Source organism: Brachyistius frenatus, unplaced genomic scaffold (assembly GCF_029030835.1).
Source record: "Brachyistius frenatus isolate BFR_SWC_R1_liver_20210118 unplaced genomic scaffold, ASM2903083v1 Contig_94, whole genome shotgun sequence".
In the NCBI taxonomy this organism is placed as follows: Eukaryota; Metazoa; Chordata; class Actinopteri; family Embiotocidae; genus Brachyistius; species Brachyistius frenatus.
In genome coordinates this window covers 426,326-446,508 of record NW_027210693.1, presented here as the reverse complement: position 1 = coordinate 446,508, position 20,183 = coordinate 426,326, and the positions used below count along the sequence as shown (strand labels likewise).

The window sequence follows — 20,183 nt, the reverse complement described above, 5'->3', positions numbered from 1 at the left end:
AAATAAGTTTGATGATGGGCCAGGGAAATACAAAAAAATATTGTAAGAGAACACCAGAAATGCAAACGTAATAAAGAAAATGTTGTGTGATCTGCGAGAGGTTTTCCATATCAAACTATAAATTGTCAAATAATAGTGGTTACCATAAAATACGATCTTAAGCAAACCTCGATGTAAACGGACTCCCAATCTTGAAAACAAATAGGTTTATTATCTACAAAGCTAGATTTAAATAAGAGCAACGACAGATGTTACAATTCACAAACAAAGATAGTACAGGATTAATGTTGTTAAGAGCTGGACAGGTGCTGACTTTTCTCTATGAGCTGCTCCATTTTAGAAGAATGTAAGGCTTCTCAACTAACACAGTGAGCACGTAGCTCACCACCAACGTCAGCACCAAGTGGCCAAGGAACAGGTACATCTAAAGAGAACACACACGCTGTAGTCTACATATACAGAACTGAGCCAAATCATATGAAACACACGAGCATTCTTCTATGAAATACTTACAAAATTGATGTCTGTATAGTGGATTGGGGTTTCCTGCAAGCCAATGTAGACGATGATGAAGACAGGATGTGTCAGATAGCAGGCGAAACTAATGTTGGACAGAGGAACCCAGAAACTCAGTGACAGGAGTCTCTTGATAAATCCTGGAGAAGCAGATGAATGCAGAAGAAAATATAGAATAGATTTCATTAAATGGAGTGTATAGTTTTGCATTCATAAATTGTTTGTGTTTTTAAGTATGAAAACAGCAGCTCTGGAAGTTATTGAGTATCGAATTATTTAGTGCAGTCAATTGATAAATGTGCTTTTCTAAATTGTATTTTGTTTTTTCTTAAGATGGGATTTGGTTCATCTCTTCTTTTGGTTTACCTGCGTAGCCCTCCTCACAGGCAAGGATGACCCAGGCCACTGCCAGAGCCCAGAGTGGTCTGTGCAGCCCCTGATACAGGGCGTGTGGGACTGATGGATGGGTTGGGGTCTCCCTGAGGATGTAGGCCACTCCAACCAACCCGGCCATGACTGACAGACAGCAGAACCAACCAAGAGCTGCCTGCCACTGAACCAACAGCAAGATAGGATATTAAGCACATAAACCAGAACATAAACCAAAAAGCATTAGGGTGTGATGTTTTCCAGTGATATTTTCAGGTATACCTGTCAAGATAATCAGATGTTCTCACCTTTTGCTTGAACAGCTGATCTTTCTTTGTTGTCAGGTATATTCCAGTCAAGATTCCTATTAGAAATGGCCCATATCTTGTGTAGGGTTTCACATAGTAATACAAAACATAGTTCTCAGATGTCCTGCAAAAATAAGTTTATTTTGAGGGAATCAGTTGGATATCAAAATAAGAGATGTATTTATTCTCATTAATTATTACATTATTATAATGTACAATATGAAAAGTGACTGGTAAGAGTGAGAATTACTTTACAGGTAATTCACCGTACATTTCATGCATTTGATTCTGAAGCTGTTTTTGCACTGTGACTCAACTGCGACTTACATTGTAGACGGCTGAAAGACTGGCAGCTGCAGGAGTGCAGTTATAACAGCACTGACTACAGTGGTCATCAGCAGGAGACCTCCAGCCACAACAGCAAACACACCTCTGTTTCTGATCAACACAAGACAGATTCGATTACAAGGCTGGAGGTGATATCGTGTATAACAACCCGTGAAATTGATGGACTTTAAGTAATATTTTAGAATCATATTAAAGGATGCGGACATACAGTCTGTAAAAATACACCAACAAAGGAGTGGTAGCATAACACTGAAAGTCTAGAGACAGGTACCATGTCCAAGGAATACACTGAAAAGAGATTTAGAAATAATATGTTATGAAACAGGTAAATAATCTTCAGTAAAATACAGAATATAGGTCTGAATTACAGGTAAAACTTACTATCTCGTGGACTGGGAGGAGATTGCTTATCAGTAGTAAGTTTGCCCACCAGTACGTCTTACAATCCATCAATGTGTCTATAAATGGGAACCAGTAGGGTCCCCAGTGGACCATAGAGATGAGGCCGATGGTTAGACACATAATGAACAGATGCAGCGGCTGAATCCTGCAGTGAAGAAAGACAAACAAACAAATGAGAATTCACAATCATTTATGTTGCTACTATTTACTCTCATGGGAAAAACACATAGATTCATTTCACTGACCAATCAAAACACTGGTACCTTTTAATCCTCTTGAAGAGATAATTTGCAACCAAACTGGGGCTCAGTTTGTTTTCAGCCTTGTCGATGGAGTCCAGTAGAGATCTGGCACTGAGCAAACCCCTGAAACAAAAACAACTGCCAACTTAAAATTTACTGTAAATTTTTTTTAGACACACACAATAGCAGTGATTCCCAAACTATGGTATGTGTGAGGGAGATGTCCAAACAATTGTCATTTCATTTCATTTTATTACAAAAAAAAAGTTATCATGTACAAATCACATTACAATGATGTACAAACTAGATTGTAATCCTTAGTATCTGCAGTGGGAATTAATACTTGGGAAATTTGGTGTGGTATATAGGGGTAGATGGTCGGACAGTTTGGGAACCTTAAATCCTCCTTTATTCCATTCTCACCCGAGCAATAAGAAGGTGTCGACAGCCAGAAAAACAGGCCCGCTGATGGTAAGCACATACAGAGGACTGCTTTCAACTGTTTGCTTCCAGTTTTTGTAATTATCTGCAACACAGATATTTTGAAAAATTAGTAATAGAATTTGTAAGAAATTTAGTGACATGTCACTGTGTCTTTTCATACCCAGGTTGTTGAACACGGGGAACTGAGCCGAGTGGCCACATATGATCCACAACAGGCTGAGAACACGGATGCCATTCAGCGAGGAGTATCTGCCTCCCGGGATGGACGAGGAGGTGCTGATAGTTGATAGGTGCTGGCTGGTAGTCTGTAGAGAGAAGGCTTGAAGGCAGCCGTACACACAGCTTCGAGGGAAACACAGTCGCGGGGGCCTGGTGAGGTCTTGAAAAGAAAATATTCAATCATGTCAATACAATCTATATCGAGGGATTCAGCACTGCACGAACCTTCATATCTGGTCATAAAGTTCATTATAAATCTTGGAAAAGCTTTACAAAAATAACATAATGCACTTTGCACGCACTGTTTTCTTCTGACGTGTTGCTGTTAACTTCACAGCTGGACGAGCCGTTGGTCTGCACAGTCCCGTAAAGATTGAGGCCGGAGTTTAAACGGGAAGACTCCACAGTAGGGCTGACCTCCCTGTTCGGCTGCCTCCTCATTAAAGCTGTGAACAGGGTCGTGGCGAGAGGAATGGCGACCATTACACAACACACAAACCTGCAGGAGAAAAGAAAAAACATCTTACGTCAATGAAGACAAAAGCAGAGTGTCCTGAGATAAAGTCCAGCACATGTAAAGAGATTCTTAAGCTGCATTTAAAGGTGCAACTACTGTGCACATGCAGATGAGACTGTAGAAAGAGTCTAATCGTGTACTGACAGGCAGGTGACATCAGACACATCAGGAGATACCGCGCTGGACAAACAGTGAGTCATGATCATCTCCTGAGCGGACTGATTAGCCAGAATGTGAGGTAGAGGAGGAATGAGGGACGTCTCACCAAACTGAAGTTTGTCTGTTGAAAGGTGAAAACATGTCACATGTAAAACAAGACATGTATTGTAATGACAAGATGACAATAAATCCAGAGATTTAAAGTCACTGACCGTACAGCACCAATATTTGTACGTCCTCTTCCTCGCAGGAGTCAGGAACACAAATACCCACGAAGTACTGGACTGTTCCCTACGGTAGTTAAAAAAAAAAACACTTTAACGTTCTGTCAGATAATATCTCACAGTTATGACTTTGTTTTATGGTTGTTTCCGTTGTTACCTGCTTCAGGAACACCTGGCAGTACTGTCCAGAGAAGCTGGGACCGTGAGCCGAGCGGCACTGCTGCAGCAAACCCGGCCGGTTGGCGTTTCCTCCTTCAACGTTGCTACCCATCTTACCAAACGCGTCGTACACTGACAGCACACAACAGAGGTAAAAAAACAATTGATTCAAACATCTTCCACAAGATCTCTGGATAGAAAGAGAAATGGAAATATGCAATATGTCAGCCGAAGCATGTAACAATAGGATACCGTGTTCGTGTAATGTTTTTGATTTGCATAGGCGGGAAAAAAATCCATGTATTTATGACCCTGGGCCCAGAAGGACATTATTCGATGATAAAGGAGGTATGAGGTTGGGAGTAGCTCAATGGATCAAATCCAGGATGCTTACATGAAAGACCAGGGTTAGGAGCCTTTCATCCACCTGTTGATTTTATTCTCTAAAGAAATCTGAGCTACGCATTGCTGTATAATAATAATAATGATAATAATACACCATTTAGACAACTATGAATTATTTAAAATTAAAAAATCAATGTAATACATATGAAACATTTTTGATCATTTTGTTTCTGATGTGAATATAAGATTAAATTTATTTTCTGACTTTTCTGACTATTATTTTATATTTCCCACTTATAAAATGAGCTCTTGGTTTTTAGAGTTAAATGGAATCAGCACCTCGATCTGACTTCTGTATTCTAAGTTGATCATGACTAATGTACAAATATAAAAAAGCCTTACAAAAAGGCAGAGATACTCACTGAGAACAGCATATTCCTTTGGTTTGTCCTGTTTAATTTCCCAGAGGAACATGTTGGTATCCTCCACACATCTTTGTGACACAGTTTGGGTCTGCGTACTTTCCAGTGTAACACTACAAGCCACTAACAGAAGGAACACCACACAACCAAGGGCCATTTTAAGACTGACTGCATCTTTTTTTCGTGAAGAAGGTGCTTAAATAACACAAGAGAAGACACATCCTCATCCGGAAAGCAGCGTGAAACTCATCCTCCACGGCTTCATTGAAAAACTGCTTCACTGCTTTACCTGTTTTTTCTATGTCAGGTGTGAACAGGATTTGGTTTCATGAAAGAAGATGAGAGGCTGACAAAAAGATCCAGGCTGTGATTTTGTTACCACACAGGAGAAACATAATTAAAGTGACAGCCAAATAATGATGCCTGACCTAAAAAACTAGCTGTTGAATTACCATAACAACAGTTTGAACAACAGGGTATTTTCAAAAGTCTCATTTTATTTTGTCTAATGATTCTATGATTACTTTCCTATACATAGTGTAAATGCATTTATATTAGCTTTAAATTGCTGCACAGACACAAAAGAAAAGTGCTTGTAAATTGCTTAAAAGCCTCACCTTCACATCACCTACATATTTCCCCGCTGAACCTGTTTTTTATTAGAACCTTTTCTTTCAAGGTAAATTATAGAAACACCTCAGATTGCCCAGTCAGTCAATAAAAGAAATCACCACAAAAGATCGGCCAGTAGAGGGGGAGGTTGTCCCAAAAACACGACTTCACCTGGCAACAGAGGGAAACACGCATTAAGTAAAATGCAGCTATGATTAAATCAATTCTAATTTTGTGCTATAGAGCTAGTTTGTGTTCTAATAGAGAGGATAACTACCCATCGACTTCACTCACTTTGATGGAAAGCCATCAGTCATTTTACTTCAATTGGAGAACATTACATTTTGTCCAATTGCGCTCTTACAGAGCAACATCATAATAAAAAACTAAAAGAGGCAGATGTTTAGTTAATGTAGATTTGTCTTTGCCCGGCTTGTGCAGTGAAAATGAGTGGATTTTTTAAAATATATTTCTGTAGAGAGCAGCTGATGTCTCGTGTGCAGGCGACATCAGATCTCTTCCCCTGGCAGGTTTCATTATTTATTGACATGAAGAACAACTCTGTACACAAAGCATCAGACATGTCTAGAAATGGCAGCAGCAGCAAGTAACACTCTAATCACCAAACAATTCACAGACTGCTTCTCACATGCAGTTTTACAGCGCAAGACTTCTTATTGTAGAAAAACGACTGTCCGAAACTGAGTGATGTTTTTTGGAAATGCTTAAGACAAAGAAAACGATGGAAAACAAACTTGAGATAGTGTTTGTTTAAGATACTGTTTGTTTAATGGATCTGGCTGTCTCCCATGAATCATTCAGTTTTACAGCCAAGTTTACATTCGCAGAGGTTTTCCTTTAGAGGTTTTTTTTTTCCAGTGTAATTCCTGTCAGTGAACATCCATTATTCTTATTCAAAGTCAACGCAAGGAACCACAGACTGAAGACAAGATTAAAAAAAAGGAGAAAATATAAAAAGTTAGTTATGAAAAATACAGGGACATTTTAATTTTGTTGTTATTGTGCTGTGACAACAGTTTTACACAAATATGCTGTAAAGAAGACTGCTTTTCAAAGAAAGGCAAGTGCTTTGTAAGTTATATTTTAAATATTCGGGTAAATAAACATTTATAAGTCAATTTTAATCTCAAAGAGCTGCCATTTATAGGGTCTTAAGACAGGAATGAAACATCAACATAAAAAAAGCTTTACAAAATACTTTGCAAAAAGCACATTTGGCCCACATGTCGGTCTTTAAAAGATCTAATAATCTTTGATCTCATCATCCATAAACCTCAGAGCTTTAAACTCATTTTAAATATTTTAAGTGTTCAGAATTTGTGTTTTATTTCTATGCTTTTATTTGGGAGTGGGAGTGGAAATAGAAAAAAAGTGAGTTGGAGAATAACTGGGATTCTAACCAGAGTCTCGCTGGTCAGGAATTTTGTTGAGTATGTATTTGATATGTAATTGATGATAACTTGATAAGGCGGTAAAAAAATTCAGCAGATGATCCGCTCCTTCTTCAACTGATTGTCCTGAAATCGTCTTCCTGAAATATCATTTTAGTTTGGCTCAAATTTGCCGCAGAGATTTTGTTATCGTAACAATTGTTTCCAGGTGTGGGCCAGAAGGAGGGTCTTATTGTTGAAGATAAACCTCAAATATTATGTCATCCATGAAATCTAAAAGTATAAATTCAAAATAAGGACCTCAGCTAGATGTGTCATGGCAACAGCTAAGAATTGCGCCAAAGCATGTAATACACCCACCAGTCCACTAGAGGACATAAAATACACAGTTAGGTTGAAGGAAAAAAAAATAATAGGGTAAGCCACAAAAACTACTTCGGCAGGGTTGGGAAGAAATCTCTTTAAATCACTCCACTTTGCTTTATCGCAGAATTGGGTGAAAATCAGGTGTTTTATCCAATAAACCACCCCCGTCTCTCATTTTTGTACTTTATCAAACAACCTCCATCAGATGACCTTTACTTTTCACGTAGAGGGGACGGCAACCATCACGCTGACTCGCTGCCCTCTAGTGGACTGGCCGGTGTATTTCGTGTGACACGTGTACCAGGGATACGTGAAGCTCCCACAGTTTTATATACTTCTGTTCCCGACATTCGTTGGACATTAGCAGCATTGAAAATCCAGAACGCTGCTGACTGCATGAGGATTAATCCCATAACAACACTATATCATACATTATCTAGTCCTAGTGGGAACTGTTTATAATAAAAAGCTCTTCCCCTAAAAAAAAGTTCTATCTAAGGCCTATAGAAACATCTACATCTGTACAAAAAACTACTTTGTTCCAGTTACTGAAAGACAAATAAAGTGACTTTGATGTTTCTTACATATTTCTGTGTATATTGTATACATATTGTAGTAAACTACATGTATCTACAGCATAACCAGAGGAGGTACTGTAGGTTTAACGGGTGGAATGGTTAACGAGAGTCCTCCTCTCACTTTTCAGCTGCACTCAGTCTCTTTGACTTGATGAACGCCATCCCATGCGTCCTCATGTGAGTGTTCAGGTGTCCCTCGGTTTCAAACGTCTTCCCACACACTTTGCATTTGGTGCTCGGCGTCCCGTCGTTGTTCTCGTCCGTAACGTCTAACTGGTTCTCTCTCTGACTCTCCTCGTCCTCCTTGCCCCGGCCGTTGTACCGGCCGAGACCCTGCGGCTCCTTCAGCCGATGGACGATGAAGAGGTGCCGGGCCAGCGAGCGGTGGGAGGTGTAGCACAGGCCGCACTCCTGACACTGGTAGGACGAGCCGTCCGACTTGTGCTGGGGAATGTGCTGGTGAAAGGCGGCGATGTCTTCGGTGGTGAAGCTGCAGACGGCACACTTGTGAACTTTGAGGATGTTCACCTTGAGCCTCTTCAACGGCTGCGAGACGGAGCCCCTGGAGTTCAAGCCTGGAGGCCCCTCATCTTCTTCTGGCTTCCTTTTGGGGCTGAGGCTCTGTGGAGGAGTTCAAATTAGATTGATAGGAAATACATTCAAAAAAAAAAAGAAAAGGAAAAAAAAGAAGCATTTTCTTTGCACATTTGTGCCACGGTACCATTTTCTTGTCAGGTGAAGCCTCCACGCTGTTGGGGTTAGCAGTCTTTCCTCCTGGGTCTTTAACTCCGTGCATCAGCTGAATGTGCTGATCCAGCAGCACTCTTTTAGTGAAGGGCTGACTCAGAGCTGGACAATGCCTATCAAAGTACAATAAAATAACAATCAGAACCCTTTGTAAGCTGATTTTGTTTTCTGTTACTTGTATACATACTATTTGCATACATTCTCCTTTTGCCTCACTCCCTGTTTGCTGTGGGGCTCCGCCTTCCCCTTGATTGACGGCGGTGTGCACCTGGCTTACTGTGTGGACCTCTCTTAATTGCTGTGGGCTGAACGAGGACCACTGTGAAAGTTTTATCACTTACACATCAAATGTGACTTTTCCTTTTGTTTGCTCGCTTATAAAACGCGACTTGTGCACAATTGTAGAAGAAGTGCCGATGCCTGGTTTTGTGTGGAGACCATGCTGAGCCTGTTCAATGATCAGTGTGTGTACTCACGGGCAGGTGTACACCTTCCTCAGCCCCTTGTGCTTGAGACGGTTGTGTCGACAGAGACTGTGAGAGGAGCTGAAAGACTTGTCGCACTGTCGACATGGGTGCTTCTTCAGTATCTGCAGTAACACAGGAATACGTAAAAAAATAAAATAATAAAAATAATAAAAAAAAGCTTCAACAATGTCACCCCCCTCATGAATTTAACAGAAAAAGTCAAATTAATTTGCTGAGTGAATAGTGCAGTTTTCAAGGTATCCTGTAGGGGGCGATGAGCGCCTGCAGACAGTCCACCGGCGCACCGGCTAGTTACGAAGACAACTTAATGGTTGACATTAATGTTATTGAAGACAGCTGTGCCTGAAGGTTAATCTCTGGTGAGTGTATTTTTTTGTTTGTTTGTTTTGTTTGTTCTGTGCTCGTTTAAACTGAAGCCGGCTTGTTTTCATGACATAAGACAATTTTCAAAACAAGTTTTATTACCTAAAAAAAACATTTGTCTTTTATTTCGCTGTGTTCAGGTTATGTGAACATTTAAATTGATAATTAGAGTGATGAAGGACCGCTAACTACCTGCATATTGAAGAGTCGGACATGAATTGAACTTCTATCTGTGACATGCCGGATAGTTTTATTTACGGATTAATTTTGAGGGAAGACTACTCAACCTGTCGCTGGTATATGATGTGGTGTTTGTTTATTTGGTTTTTTTTTTTTCCCCTAGTTATACGAGTTAGTAGGCTACATGGTTTAATAGTTTGTCTGTTTTTATGTCTCTGTATTTATTGTGTTTTTTTTCCTACCTGCACACGAGATTAATGCAGTTGTTAAAAATACTTTCCTACTCGTACTTATTCTGTTTCTATATTTCATATACAGAGATGTATTGTGATATACGATCGGGCGTCTGTGTTTTATTTTGAAAATTGACCGGATGCTTCCGGCTGTGAGCAGTTTAACGTGAATACCGTCAAAACTAGAATAGATGTATGTTAATTATAAAGCTCCCCGGTTTATTGATAGAATGAAGGCTGGGCTAAAAGGGCAAAAATCATACAGGGTATTTCTATCAATACAGCATAAAGATATTGTAGGGATGACTGCTGGTGCCTTTCACAAAAAAATGTTTACCTAATGAGATGTTTGATAAATAATCAACAGTAATGTGGCTATAAAGACAAAGTGGATAAAGGCAAACAGAATAATCTGGTAAAATCAGAAAATGACATCACTCTACTGCCATGCAGCCTTTAGAGCCACATAACCTATAATATCCGCAATGTATAAATTTATATGATGATGCGATAAAATACTGATATATTTCACCAACTTTCTTTTGAGAGTGGTTTTTAAATTTTACCTTGCCGTGTTCTCGCCTCACGTGCGCCACAAAGATCTCCCGGGAACTGAAGAGGCCGGTGCAGTCTCCACATGTGTATCCTGAGCTGGCCGGGTTACTGTTGGTTTTCTTCAGCTGTGAAGGCTTCTTTTCTCCTTTGTCTTGATTAATGACATTTCCTCCATCTTTGCTGCTGCTGTTGTTGTTGTTGTTATTGGGGCTGTTGCTGTTAGTGCTGTTTGAATTTGTTGGTTTTGTGCTGAGGGGAAGGTTGATACCGAGGTTTGGTGGGCCCTCTGTGGTCTTCAGGGTTCCATGGATGGCCTTAAAAAAGGAGCCACATGGGGTACAACTATAACTACACATTTATAAAAAGCTCTGTAACCATTTTTCAGACTAAAGATATCATTTTTCATGTAATTGGCTTTGGAACTTACAGCTTAGTGTAATGTTTGAAGTTGAAAACAGTCTTGATAGAACTAAGACGAGCTATATAACAAATGGACACTCTTATCTAGAGATGGGCATTTTAAGCAAAAATACTATCTGACATTTGCTAGGAACTGTTATTCTTTTATTCTATTTCTGCTATTGTTCTCCGTAGCATCTAATCTTTCAGCATGCTGTCTAACACTTGCAAACAACTTTTAGGTGCATTGCCGCCACCTTCTGGTGGTAATGATGCACTACTACTAGGTGCCGGTACAAACAAAGGAAAATATATTTTATGAGTCAAGATGATAGTCACATAAAATGCAAAAATATTCAAAAATTTGAATAAATCGTGTCCCATCCCTGCTATAATCAAGAATGCTTAAAATCAAGTAATTTGTCTGCCTACCTTGATGTGATCCAACATGAGCTGCTTCTGTGCGTAGTGCATGGAGCAGTCCGGGCATTTGAACACCGAAACTTTATAATTGATGATGTGCTGGTCGAAATGTGTGTAGAGCAGGGACTGCAAAGTGAACACGGTGTCACACATTGAACATTTATAGATCATCCTGAAAGACAAAAAAAAAAAACAGAGTCCAATAAAATGAAACCTGAAAAAGCCACGTCGAAAATTCTAGCCGTTGCTGAGCAAAATTTATTTTTTTGTTCACATCAAACTGCTGAATATTCTGTTATAGTTGTATTCTCACACTTAATTTCAGTTTTAAAACCATATATGAACAAACACCTTGTATTGGTTTAGTTTATTCCATATTGTTTGACATATTCAACTAAAATCTTGAGGCGCAATTAAGGCCAGACACACATTGGTGCCAGAGCAGCTGCTCCTGAGCACCCGTATCATCGGTACTGCTCACAGTGGACAGTGTGTGAGTCAGCGAAAGGTTGCCGAGTGGAAAAAAAACCAAGCTAGAATTAAGCCACCGCATCTAAAAGCCACAAATCCTGCGACGGATGAAGCAGCAAGGATGGTTTTCCACAGAAAAGGGATTGGACATGGGTTAGTGGCGTGTGCCTGTTTGAAAGAAAGCTTGTGTGTGTGTGTATGTTGTGTTGGCCTTGTAGCTTTGATTGACAGTTGAAATCAATTTAACTAAAAGTAATTATTTATTGGTACATATATAACATAATACATTTATTTTAGCATATTTAAAAAATAATAATATTTAGAGTAGCTACAGCATGTAAAGACCTACTTGGGCTCTCCTGCCTTCACTCCTGGATGCTGCGTAGATGCATGCGAGTGTGTTCCAGGCGCAGACTTGAAGGCCATTGGGCAGAGAGGACATTTATAGAAGATTTCACAGTGGGAACTCTGGATGTGAGATTTTAGAGTTGCAACATCCGCAAAGATCACAGTACAGTGGATACAGCTGGAGGGAGAAAACGAGAAAACGACTTTTCATTCAGACTTAATTCAGACATGTTAAGTTTGGCCGGGTATCAGTCGAAGAATTTTGGATCCCGATGCCTTGACCTCGATTTAGGTTCCTGAACGATACTTTATTCAACACCAATTTTATAACGGATGTCCCCTAAATGTATGCAAGTTGTGGCTAGACGCTACAATTTACCAGTTTTCCCATAAAGCCTCACTTGAGAAGCTATAGCTACATGCTGCTATTTACTTGCTAGTGCATGTGGGTATTGAGTATGAGATGACAAGGCTTTTTTTTTTTGACAGGAAACAGAACTGAAGCAATTCAGTGTGCTATAAAAATATCAAAGTTTGCTATGCATCCCCAAATGTATATTCATCTCATTCCTCTGATTGATCTGACTTGATTGATTTCATCTAGATGGTCTCTTTTTTCATCTACTTTTTGAGCATCATGCAGAGGGTCAGGATCAGCTCAGGACTCAGGACTTTTCTGCAGGGAAATATATTCATATTCACTCTCTTGTCAAGGTTAGATAAGGAGATAATTGCCTGGCAAGTGTGTACACTGAATATCAATCTGCAACCACGACATGGTCATCTTACCTCAGCATGAGGCACCTTGAATATCTCGAACATGTTTTTATCTACGTTTGTGGGTGGATGTTTTTTTTTGTTGTTTTTTTTTTTTACCTTTGGCCAGTTGTTATGCTAAGCTAAGCTAAGCTAACCACCTACTCACTCAAGCTTAGTGCACAGATAAGAGGGTGGTGTTGATACTCTCATTTAACCATCAGCAAGAAACCAAATAAGTATATTTCCCAGAATTTCAAACTATTAAAACATGTAGGTGAATCTGTTTTAAACTCTTATTTCGGTGATTTAAAAAAAATTGTTTTGCGCATAAAGCAGAGTTTTGAAGTTAAAATCTGAGAAGTTCTGTGCAAGTGCAGGTATTTATTTATTTAGATTTATGAGTCTTTATTCATATGCAGTGAAAATATCATTAACAGAGAATAATCCAATAACATATATCAGATTTTAACTTTAAGACAAACTATTCATTCTATTTTGTAACTGGACCATAATTGCTCAAATACTGAGTTTCCGTTTTTAATGGCTCTTATCTTGTGCGACTCCACATAAACATTTTGACCGTCACTTTAAGGGATGAGAGCTTGTCAAGCTGAAGCAAACATAATGTATAACTGTAATTAAAAATGACATTACAAGAGAGCAGGGGGCATTTAAATCAGTCTGGCCACTTACAGAAGAACATGACTCGATAAAGTGACGTGTTTTTAATCAGATCTCGGATTTGATCATACAAAACTATTCAAAAGACTGTCTCACCACAACAGAGGACTAAAATCCAAGTTTATAAAGGTCCGATTTTAGTTGAGGTAGACTCACCGGTAGCCGACTCTTCGGGTGTAATGCAGGCAGTTCTTCGTGACATGTGATTGGAAGTGAACAGAGCGACAACTGGCACCGCACTCTGGGCAAATGTAAGGAGACTTGTGCTGGTGGATTCGCTGGTGTGACAGAAAGCTGCACTGATTTGGGAGAAGCATTTGGCAAATAGTGCACGTTTTCTAGGGGACAAAAACAAAGGAGATAAGAGAATCATCAAGTCTTGGTGCTTTTTTTTCTTCATGATACTGGAAAGTTTTCAGTCAGATTATAAGGCGTTATCATAACATTAAGGGTAGTATAATTATGTGATATCCATAATACGGCTAAAAAATTCTGTTCATTCAGCACGAAAAACAGACAGATTTGGATTTGTATACTAAAAGTTGAAAAGTGACATTTGAAAAAACTGAAAAGAAAAACAATAGCATGTCTTTCAACACAGATTTTCCTATTTTACTGTGATCAGCCTGTATGATTGGCAGTTATTATCACATATTTGTCTCAAATATAATGTCGAGGCCAGTAGGGGCCTACTAAGCCTGGGTAGGTTTGGGAGGCTGTTATTACCAACTCATTTAATTATTCCAGTGTCAAGACTCTGCAAACTGCACCCACTACAAGGCCAGAAGGTTACATTCAATACAACCTCTTGTGGTCGTAGTTGTTAGGTCTGGTGAAGTATAATGAGGACTTAAAATCCACATAGGAGTGGTTGAATGGTTCAACCACAGACCTTTCATCCAGGACAATGCTGTTCCTGTCCTGTGTGAAAACAAAAGTCAATGTTGACCTAATTTTCCTGTGAATTTGGCACAGATGTGTGACAATAACCACCCAGTCAATGTCTGACAACAGTCTAACCGCCGGCTTTCCATGTGGGATAACTAGCAGATCTCACTTTAACGTGAACTTGTGTACCAATGACCAGAGTTGCCTGAAATAGGCTCTCACATATTATGCAGTGATTCACACGTCACATACACGTACCTGACCACTGGACTCTGGCGCCTGTTGATAGTGCATGGCTAGTGAGCTGTCGTCCTGGAACATTTCGTTACACTCCAAGCATTTTAGGCTGTGCCGGCAGAGTTTTGATGCATCATCCTCTAAGGGCATGGCTGCGACGAGAGGAGCACTGCATGGAGCTGAAATCACTACAGTTTGGTTCCCGGCACCAGCACCTTTCCCTTGGATTTGACCTGTTGGTGCTGTTGCTTGAGAGGTAGAGGTGGTGCTGTAGGCGTTAGGTGGTCCGGATGAAGCCGATGTACCAATCATCTGATCAGCAGGGATGGGTTTTAGGATCAGGTGTGAGCACTGCATGACCATCCCTTTGTCCTTGTGGCCCCTAGCATGAGACAAGAGGCTGCATTTGTTGTAGAACACGAGACTTTTGGCACAGTGGTTGCAAGTGACCTCGATCCGCACACTGCGGCGTTCGTAATGCTGTGTCAGGCTCTTCTCGAGAGCAAATGAATCTCCACACTCCAGGCACTTGTAGCCACGTGAGGGTAGAGAGATACAGGCCAAGGTTGGTGGAGAGAGGTTTGGGATGTACACAGGGACAGGATTCATGCTACTCAGGACTTTATTGAAGGCATCCACTACAGAACTTTGAGAGCTAGTGAACACTTGAACCCTGGAGACTTTCTTTGAGGCCTGGCCAGTGAGAATTGTCTGCCGTTTGACTTGTTGTGATTGTTGATGCTGGGGCTGTTTGGAGGAGGACAGGACCTGTTGAAGCTCACAGGCTGCAGAGGACACTGTCTGAGGCAGAAGATTGAGCTTACCAAGATGGACTGTCTTTGGCACAAGTTTGGCATTGGCCAGACTGGAAGCAGGTACCATAACAGTCTGTTGCTGGATGGCATTAGCAGCTTTCAAGATGGCGTTGCTGGCACTTTGCACTGACGCAGCAGGAATGACTGTTGCTTTTACTGTAGTGTTGTTAGCCAGCTTGAGGTTGATAACTCGTGAACCAGCTGTCTTGACTGCTGAGACTGGCAGGAAAGCGGTTGCCACAGGCTTAATAGTCATTTGCTTGGTTATTTCGATTGAAGGGCCTGCGGCGGTGGTGACTACTGTGGTTGGCAGAGATGGCCTTGTGGGAGATGAGAAAATTGCACTGGTAGTTGCAATGATGGATGGGATATGCTCTCCTTTTTTCAGACCGTCTGCTTCAAACTCTGGCAGGAATCGGGTGACGGTGCGTTTGATCTGTCCAGATGAAGTTTTAATGGTTTTTATTCTGACTCTCGGGATGACCGGGGTGTTGTCTGTGTTTGAGTTTGGGGAACCTTTGCTGCTGCCCTCACTGGTGACACTACAAGGGCTGTCTGGTTGTCTGGTTTGCAACCTCTTTGCCAACTCTGAGTCCTGCTCCTGTGACTTCTCTGGAGCTCTGGGGTTGTCACTGGCCTGGATGGATTCCTTCTGTGTTGTAGGAGAATCCAAAGCACACAAGTCTGCAGCACTAGCCTTCTTGGCACTGAGTGCGACTATGGCTGCTATGCAAGATGAAAGTTTTGTAGAGGACTTGGCTTTGACCTGGGGGACACTGGACACATCAACGAGCCCTGACAACTCCCCAGCTTCCTTGCACTCTTGAATTTGAGACTTGAGAACAGGTTCCTTGAGTCCTTCCTCAGGTAAAGTTAATTTAAGGTGATCGTTGGTCTCACAACCTCTGACGGCGCCGTTGTTGTTTTGATCAGTTTTTTGGTGTCCGTTTGTTCTGGGCTTAGAGACACTGTCCACAACCAGAGATTTGGGATTGTGGTCGTCTCTCTCAGCTGTAAGCCTAAAGAAAGTCTGGCCTCCCGGCTGGTCCATGGGGTTGTCCACCTCAATTTTATCATCATCATCAAACTCTTCGGCACTAGAGATTGGGCTGAACTGATTGAAGGTGCACTGATTGTTTATTTTCTGTCCTTCCACTGTGGGAGTTTTCCATCCATTCATGGTAGAATAAGTACTGGGTGGTATTGTGGTCAAGAAGCCATTATGAAGTCCATTTCCAGTGCCTACACAACGAGGTTGGGGATGGGAGTGGAGATGCCCATCCTTCTCTGACATGGTTGCACCATGTTCACTGGTGTCTATGTTTCTGATGTTCTTGACAATAACGCTAACACCAACGTCGTGTGCTGTTGAAGGATTGTGGGCATCGTCTTCATTGGTAGTCACGGCACCACCGGGTTGCTTCACTTGTCCGTCATGGTCGTCTTGGTGGCCAGATTCAATAGCGGCTTTAGGATCCACCATGTCCGGGATGTCGAAGGCCGCCAGCAGGTCATCAAAGTCTGGCGTCTTCATATCTCCCATGTTCCTGTTCCTGTTCTGATGAGGAGATCACCTGGAGAACACAGATGAAATGCAAAGATAATTAACTATCTAGGTCTTAACGACATCATTTTAACGGTATCTTAATCCGAATCTTTGACATGCATTTAAGATTTTTGGACGACATGACATTTTACAATGAAACTTGGTATCGTTTTTGTGTTATAGTTTCTATTTGATTAAAATCGAATACAATGGAATGGCAAAAAACAAAAAGCTGTTGAAATTACTCTGATTACTTTGCTCCTCGATTCCACAATAGAAAGGTATATATTCTTATAGGCTGCACTCTATAAATGTTGTGGCAATATTATCTGTAGGGCTTATTATTTGTCATACAACCATCTGTTTGGCGCGATGGTTGTGTACAATCAAATTATGCGTCACAGTGATGCAGAGCTCTCTTGAAATAACAAATCCAGCTGACATACATTACGTACGTATAAGTACGTACAATTAGGCCTATTTCCGCCATATTTGTCTTTACATTGTGCAATTTCATTGACCTGCTTGAGAGAAAAACGACCGGGCGCTGCATGCTGGTCCACATGGGGGGTAGATGTGACATTTTGATAACATGAAATTTGGGTGCTCGGCAAAACATTTCTCCTTCTCAATCAATACATGCTCAGCATTGCTGTGAATACAAAAAAAAAAAAAGAAGCTATAATCGGTAGAAAGATGATAGTATATCTTTTCTTGAAAAGCTGCCGATGAAACATGACAAGGTCATCGCATTGTGCTCCGACTACATCAGAGTGTTGTTTGATTCCATATTTCTTGATATATAATCAGGACAATGATGGATCTAGTTATAGTAATATGGAAGAAGACTGCACTTTTCCCCACTTATAGAAAGGCTCTCCTCAGCTGACTTTCAGTGGTGAATTTAACATGTGATGTTTGTATGAAAAGGAATACAATGGGTTTATTTCTCATCAACAGCAGTTGTCAGTATAACATGTTCTTGTTAGGGATTTCTATGCAAAATGCTTTCAGAGCATTACTGTGTAGAAAAAACTGGATTATAATTTTTCAGAAATTAATCTTTATTTTTTGTTACAGTAAACAACACAAATAATCTGTGATGAGACTGAAATGCATTGTTTGTATGTATTATGGGTGTTTGGGACAAAAGGCACAGCCATGGAGCTGCTCTGCTTGTACGTGCAGCTAAACCACTGCTGCTCTTTGATCCAAATGCATGGCAGCCACATCTGCACACACAGACCCACATTTTACAACCTTAGCTGTGGTTTTAAAATGCAAAAATGTAATCCAGATGATTGGATAGGAATGATCATGAGGTTGACACAATAAAATGATAAAAAAAAAAAAATTTAAAAAGGGATGTAATGGAGGGAGAGGGCAGGCAGCAAATGCAGTGAAGGGGGAAAAAAATGGCTGCTGAGCTGTGAAGCTGCAGCAGAGAGAGAAAGGCCTGGTGGAAAGAACAGCTAATGACAGCCAGAGCAGCCTGACGTAGAAAGTATAAATCAAGGTTATGTGCACGTAAATATGAAAAATACACAACACAGAAGCCCTCTCAACAACAACAGTTTAATACACGTGCCTTGTTACCACCTGAAATTGACACACTGTGTAAAAGACCTCTATAATCTAAGCAAAGTGCATGTAAAATAATGGTGGAAACATGCAAGTGAAGCAGCAACTCCTCACCCTTGCTCTTGCCTGCGTCTCCCTCCAGCCACTAGCCAAACCTTCTTTCCCTTCTTCCTTCCATCCTGCATCAAACAGAGTCACAACACTACTAGCCCACAAAAGCCATCCACCCCACCCCTGCTTGGAAAAAAAAAAAAGAGGCTTGATTCTTCCCAACCGGGCAAAGGCCCAGAATACAGGGTCAGATTACATCCAGGGATCTGGTGAATGCTGGTGGTCCTGGTAAGGATCGTCCTTAGTCATCTCTGCACCACTGGCACAGCACACAGACAGACATATAAACAGACAGATAGATCATGCTCCTGTGTGTGTGTGTGTGTGTGTGTGTGTGTGTGTGTGTGTGTGTGTGTGTGTGTGTGTGTGTGTGTGTGTGTGTGTGTGTGTGTGTGTGTGTGTGTGTGTGTGTGTGTGTGTGTGTCTGTGTGTGTGTGTGTGTGTGTGTGTGTGTGTGGCAGGCTCCAGGCTGCAGGCTGCAGATTCACAGACTCCCAGCCAGCCACTTCCCCCTGCCCTCGTCCCTTCCCAAATCTCCATGCTCCCTGTGAGCCGTGCTGCTTAGCTCTCCCCCATCTGGGCCGGCAGCGAGCTGTGCCTGCTCCACGGCAGCCAGCGGCTGAGCTGGGAATGGCTGCCATGGAGCAGCCTGGCCTATCTCTATCCCCGTGGAGCACAGAGACTGCATTGTTCCTGTCAGCGCTCTGCCTCAAACCGGTTTCAGCTGGTTCCGATCACCCAACATAAAGCCCTGTGCTGCAGTAATGGCCTCAGAAACACACATGCACAAGCAGATTGCCCATCTCCCAGAAATCACTGCAACATCTTTCACCAAACTATGTGCACATTTGTCATATTTAAGGGGATTGGTGGAGACATAGTTTAAGTAGATTCACTAGCAGTCTTGCAAAGCCTTCAAACAACAACAATCCAGAAGAATATGGACAGATGCCTTGACACAAATATAAAAAGACAGGACAGCAGTAAATGTAATGCCAAGAATAACAACGTGTACACAAAAGAATGTGTTGAATGAGGTAAGATTAGAAAACAAATAAGATAAAATGATGAGTCCTGATTGTAAAAGCGGCTGATAACACACTAAAAAGGTAGTAGAAGTTTAGTCTGGTTTCTTGGCCTGTTTCTCCAGCCTCTCCCTCAGTACCCCCCCCCCCCACCACCACCACCACACACACACACACACACACACACACACACACACACACACACACACACACACACACACACACACACACACACACACACACACACCACCGCCTCTCCTGCCATCAGCATTACACATGTCACTGTAATATAAAGACAAGGAATGTCAGCAAAAGACAACAATGTGACATGTGCAAAAACAGGCCATTCATGCACCTTCCTCCCGACATTTCCATCAACCACATGCCCCCCAACCCCTTCTTGCCCCACATACGCCCCCTGCAGACACACATAAACATGCACTTTCATGCATATACAGAGGTAAATGTGGCCATACCCTTGTCAGATTTTTTTCCCCACTCTGAGAGACATTCAGGGGGAAAAGTCTTCCTGTAGAGGCCTCAGCACCTGCCTTTACTCTGCCCCAGCCATTCTAGCCTCCACCCCCCCCCCCCCACCTCCACCCCCCCCCCTTCCCCCTTTTCCCAGTCTCCGTCACTGGGTCAGTCCTAGATTTTTTTTAGTCCTAGTCCAGGCCTCGTTTTTTCTCCT

At 41.5% G+C, this 20,183-nt stretch overlaps 2 protein-coding genes and 1 long non-coding RNA gene across 4 annotated transcripts in view; 1 reads left to right on the top strand and 2 right to left on the bottom strand.

The window, feature by feature from the left end:
• Positions 1–183: 183 nt before the first annotated feature.
• oacyl (O-acyltransferase like) lies at positions 184–4,920 on the bottom strand. The gene is made up of 15 exons (XM_069710734.1): positions 4,675–4,920; positions 3,906–4,039; positions 3,737–3,815; positions 3,510–3,645; positions 3,151–3,347; positions 2,790–3,008; positions 2,609–2,711; positions 2,207–2,308; positions 1,923–2,088; positions 1,750–1,829; positions 1,521–1,631; positions 1,194–1,317; positions 883–1,069; positions 514–656; positions 184–424 (listed from the first exon to the last, which is right to left on the bottom strand). Exons 1-15 carry the CDS (start codon positions 4,829–4,831, stop codon positions 320–322), a joined length of 2,043 nt encoding a protein of 680 aa, XP_069566835.1. The 5' UTR covers positions 4,832–4,920; the 3' UTR covers positions 184–319.
• Positions 3,685–20,183, top strand: part of LOC138628015 (uncharacterized) — a 31,225-nt gene continuing 14,726 nt past the window's right edge. Inside the window, exons 1-2 of the long non-coding RNA XR_011311436.1 lie at positions 3,685–3,820; positions 3,915–4,058. This is a non-coding gene — a long non-coding RNA (uncharacterized lncRNA). The remainder of the gene's footprint in view (positions 3,821–3,914; positions 4,059–20,183) is intronic.
• znf532 (zinc finger protein 532) lies at positions 7,078–20,069 on the bottom strand. Of its 2 annotated transcripts, none has more exons than XM_069710748.1 (9): positions 19,969–20,069; positions 14,436–16,803; positions 13,446–13,627; positions 11,851–12,027; positions 11,040–11,202; positions 10,220–10,522; positions 8,866–8,978; positions 8,364–8,502; positions 7,078–8,263 (listed from the first exon to the last, which is right to left on the bottom strand). In XM_069710748.1, the coding sequence occupies exons 2-9, from the start codon at positions 16,770–16,772 to the stop codon at positions 7,760–7,762; spliced, it is 3,918 nt and encodes a 1,305-aa protein (XP_069566849.1). In that variant the 5' UTR covers positions 16,773–16,803; positions 19,969–20,069; the 3' UTR covers positions 7,078–7,759. The 2 variants fall into 2 exon arrangements, with proteins under 2 accessions (XP_069566849.1, XP_069566851.1); XM_069710750.1 differs by lacking the exon at positions 19,969–20,069 and adding an exon at positions 17,297–17,420.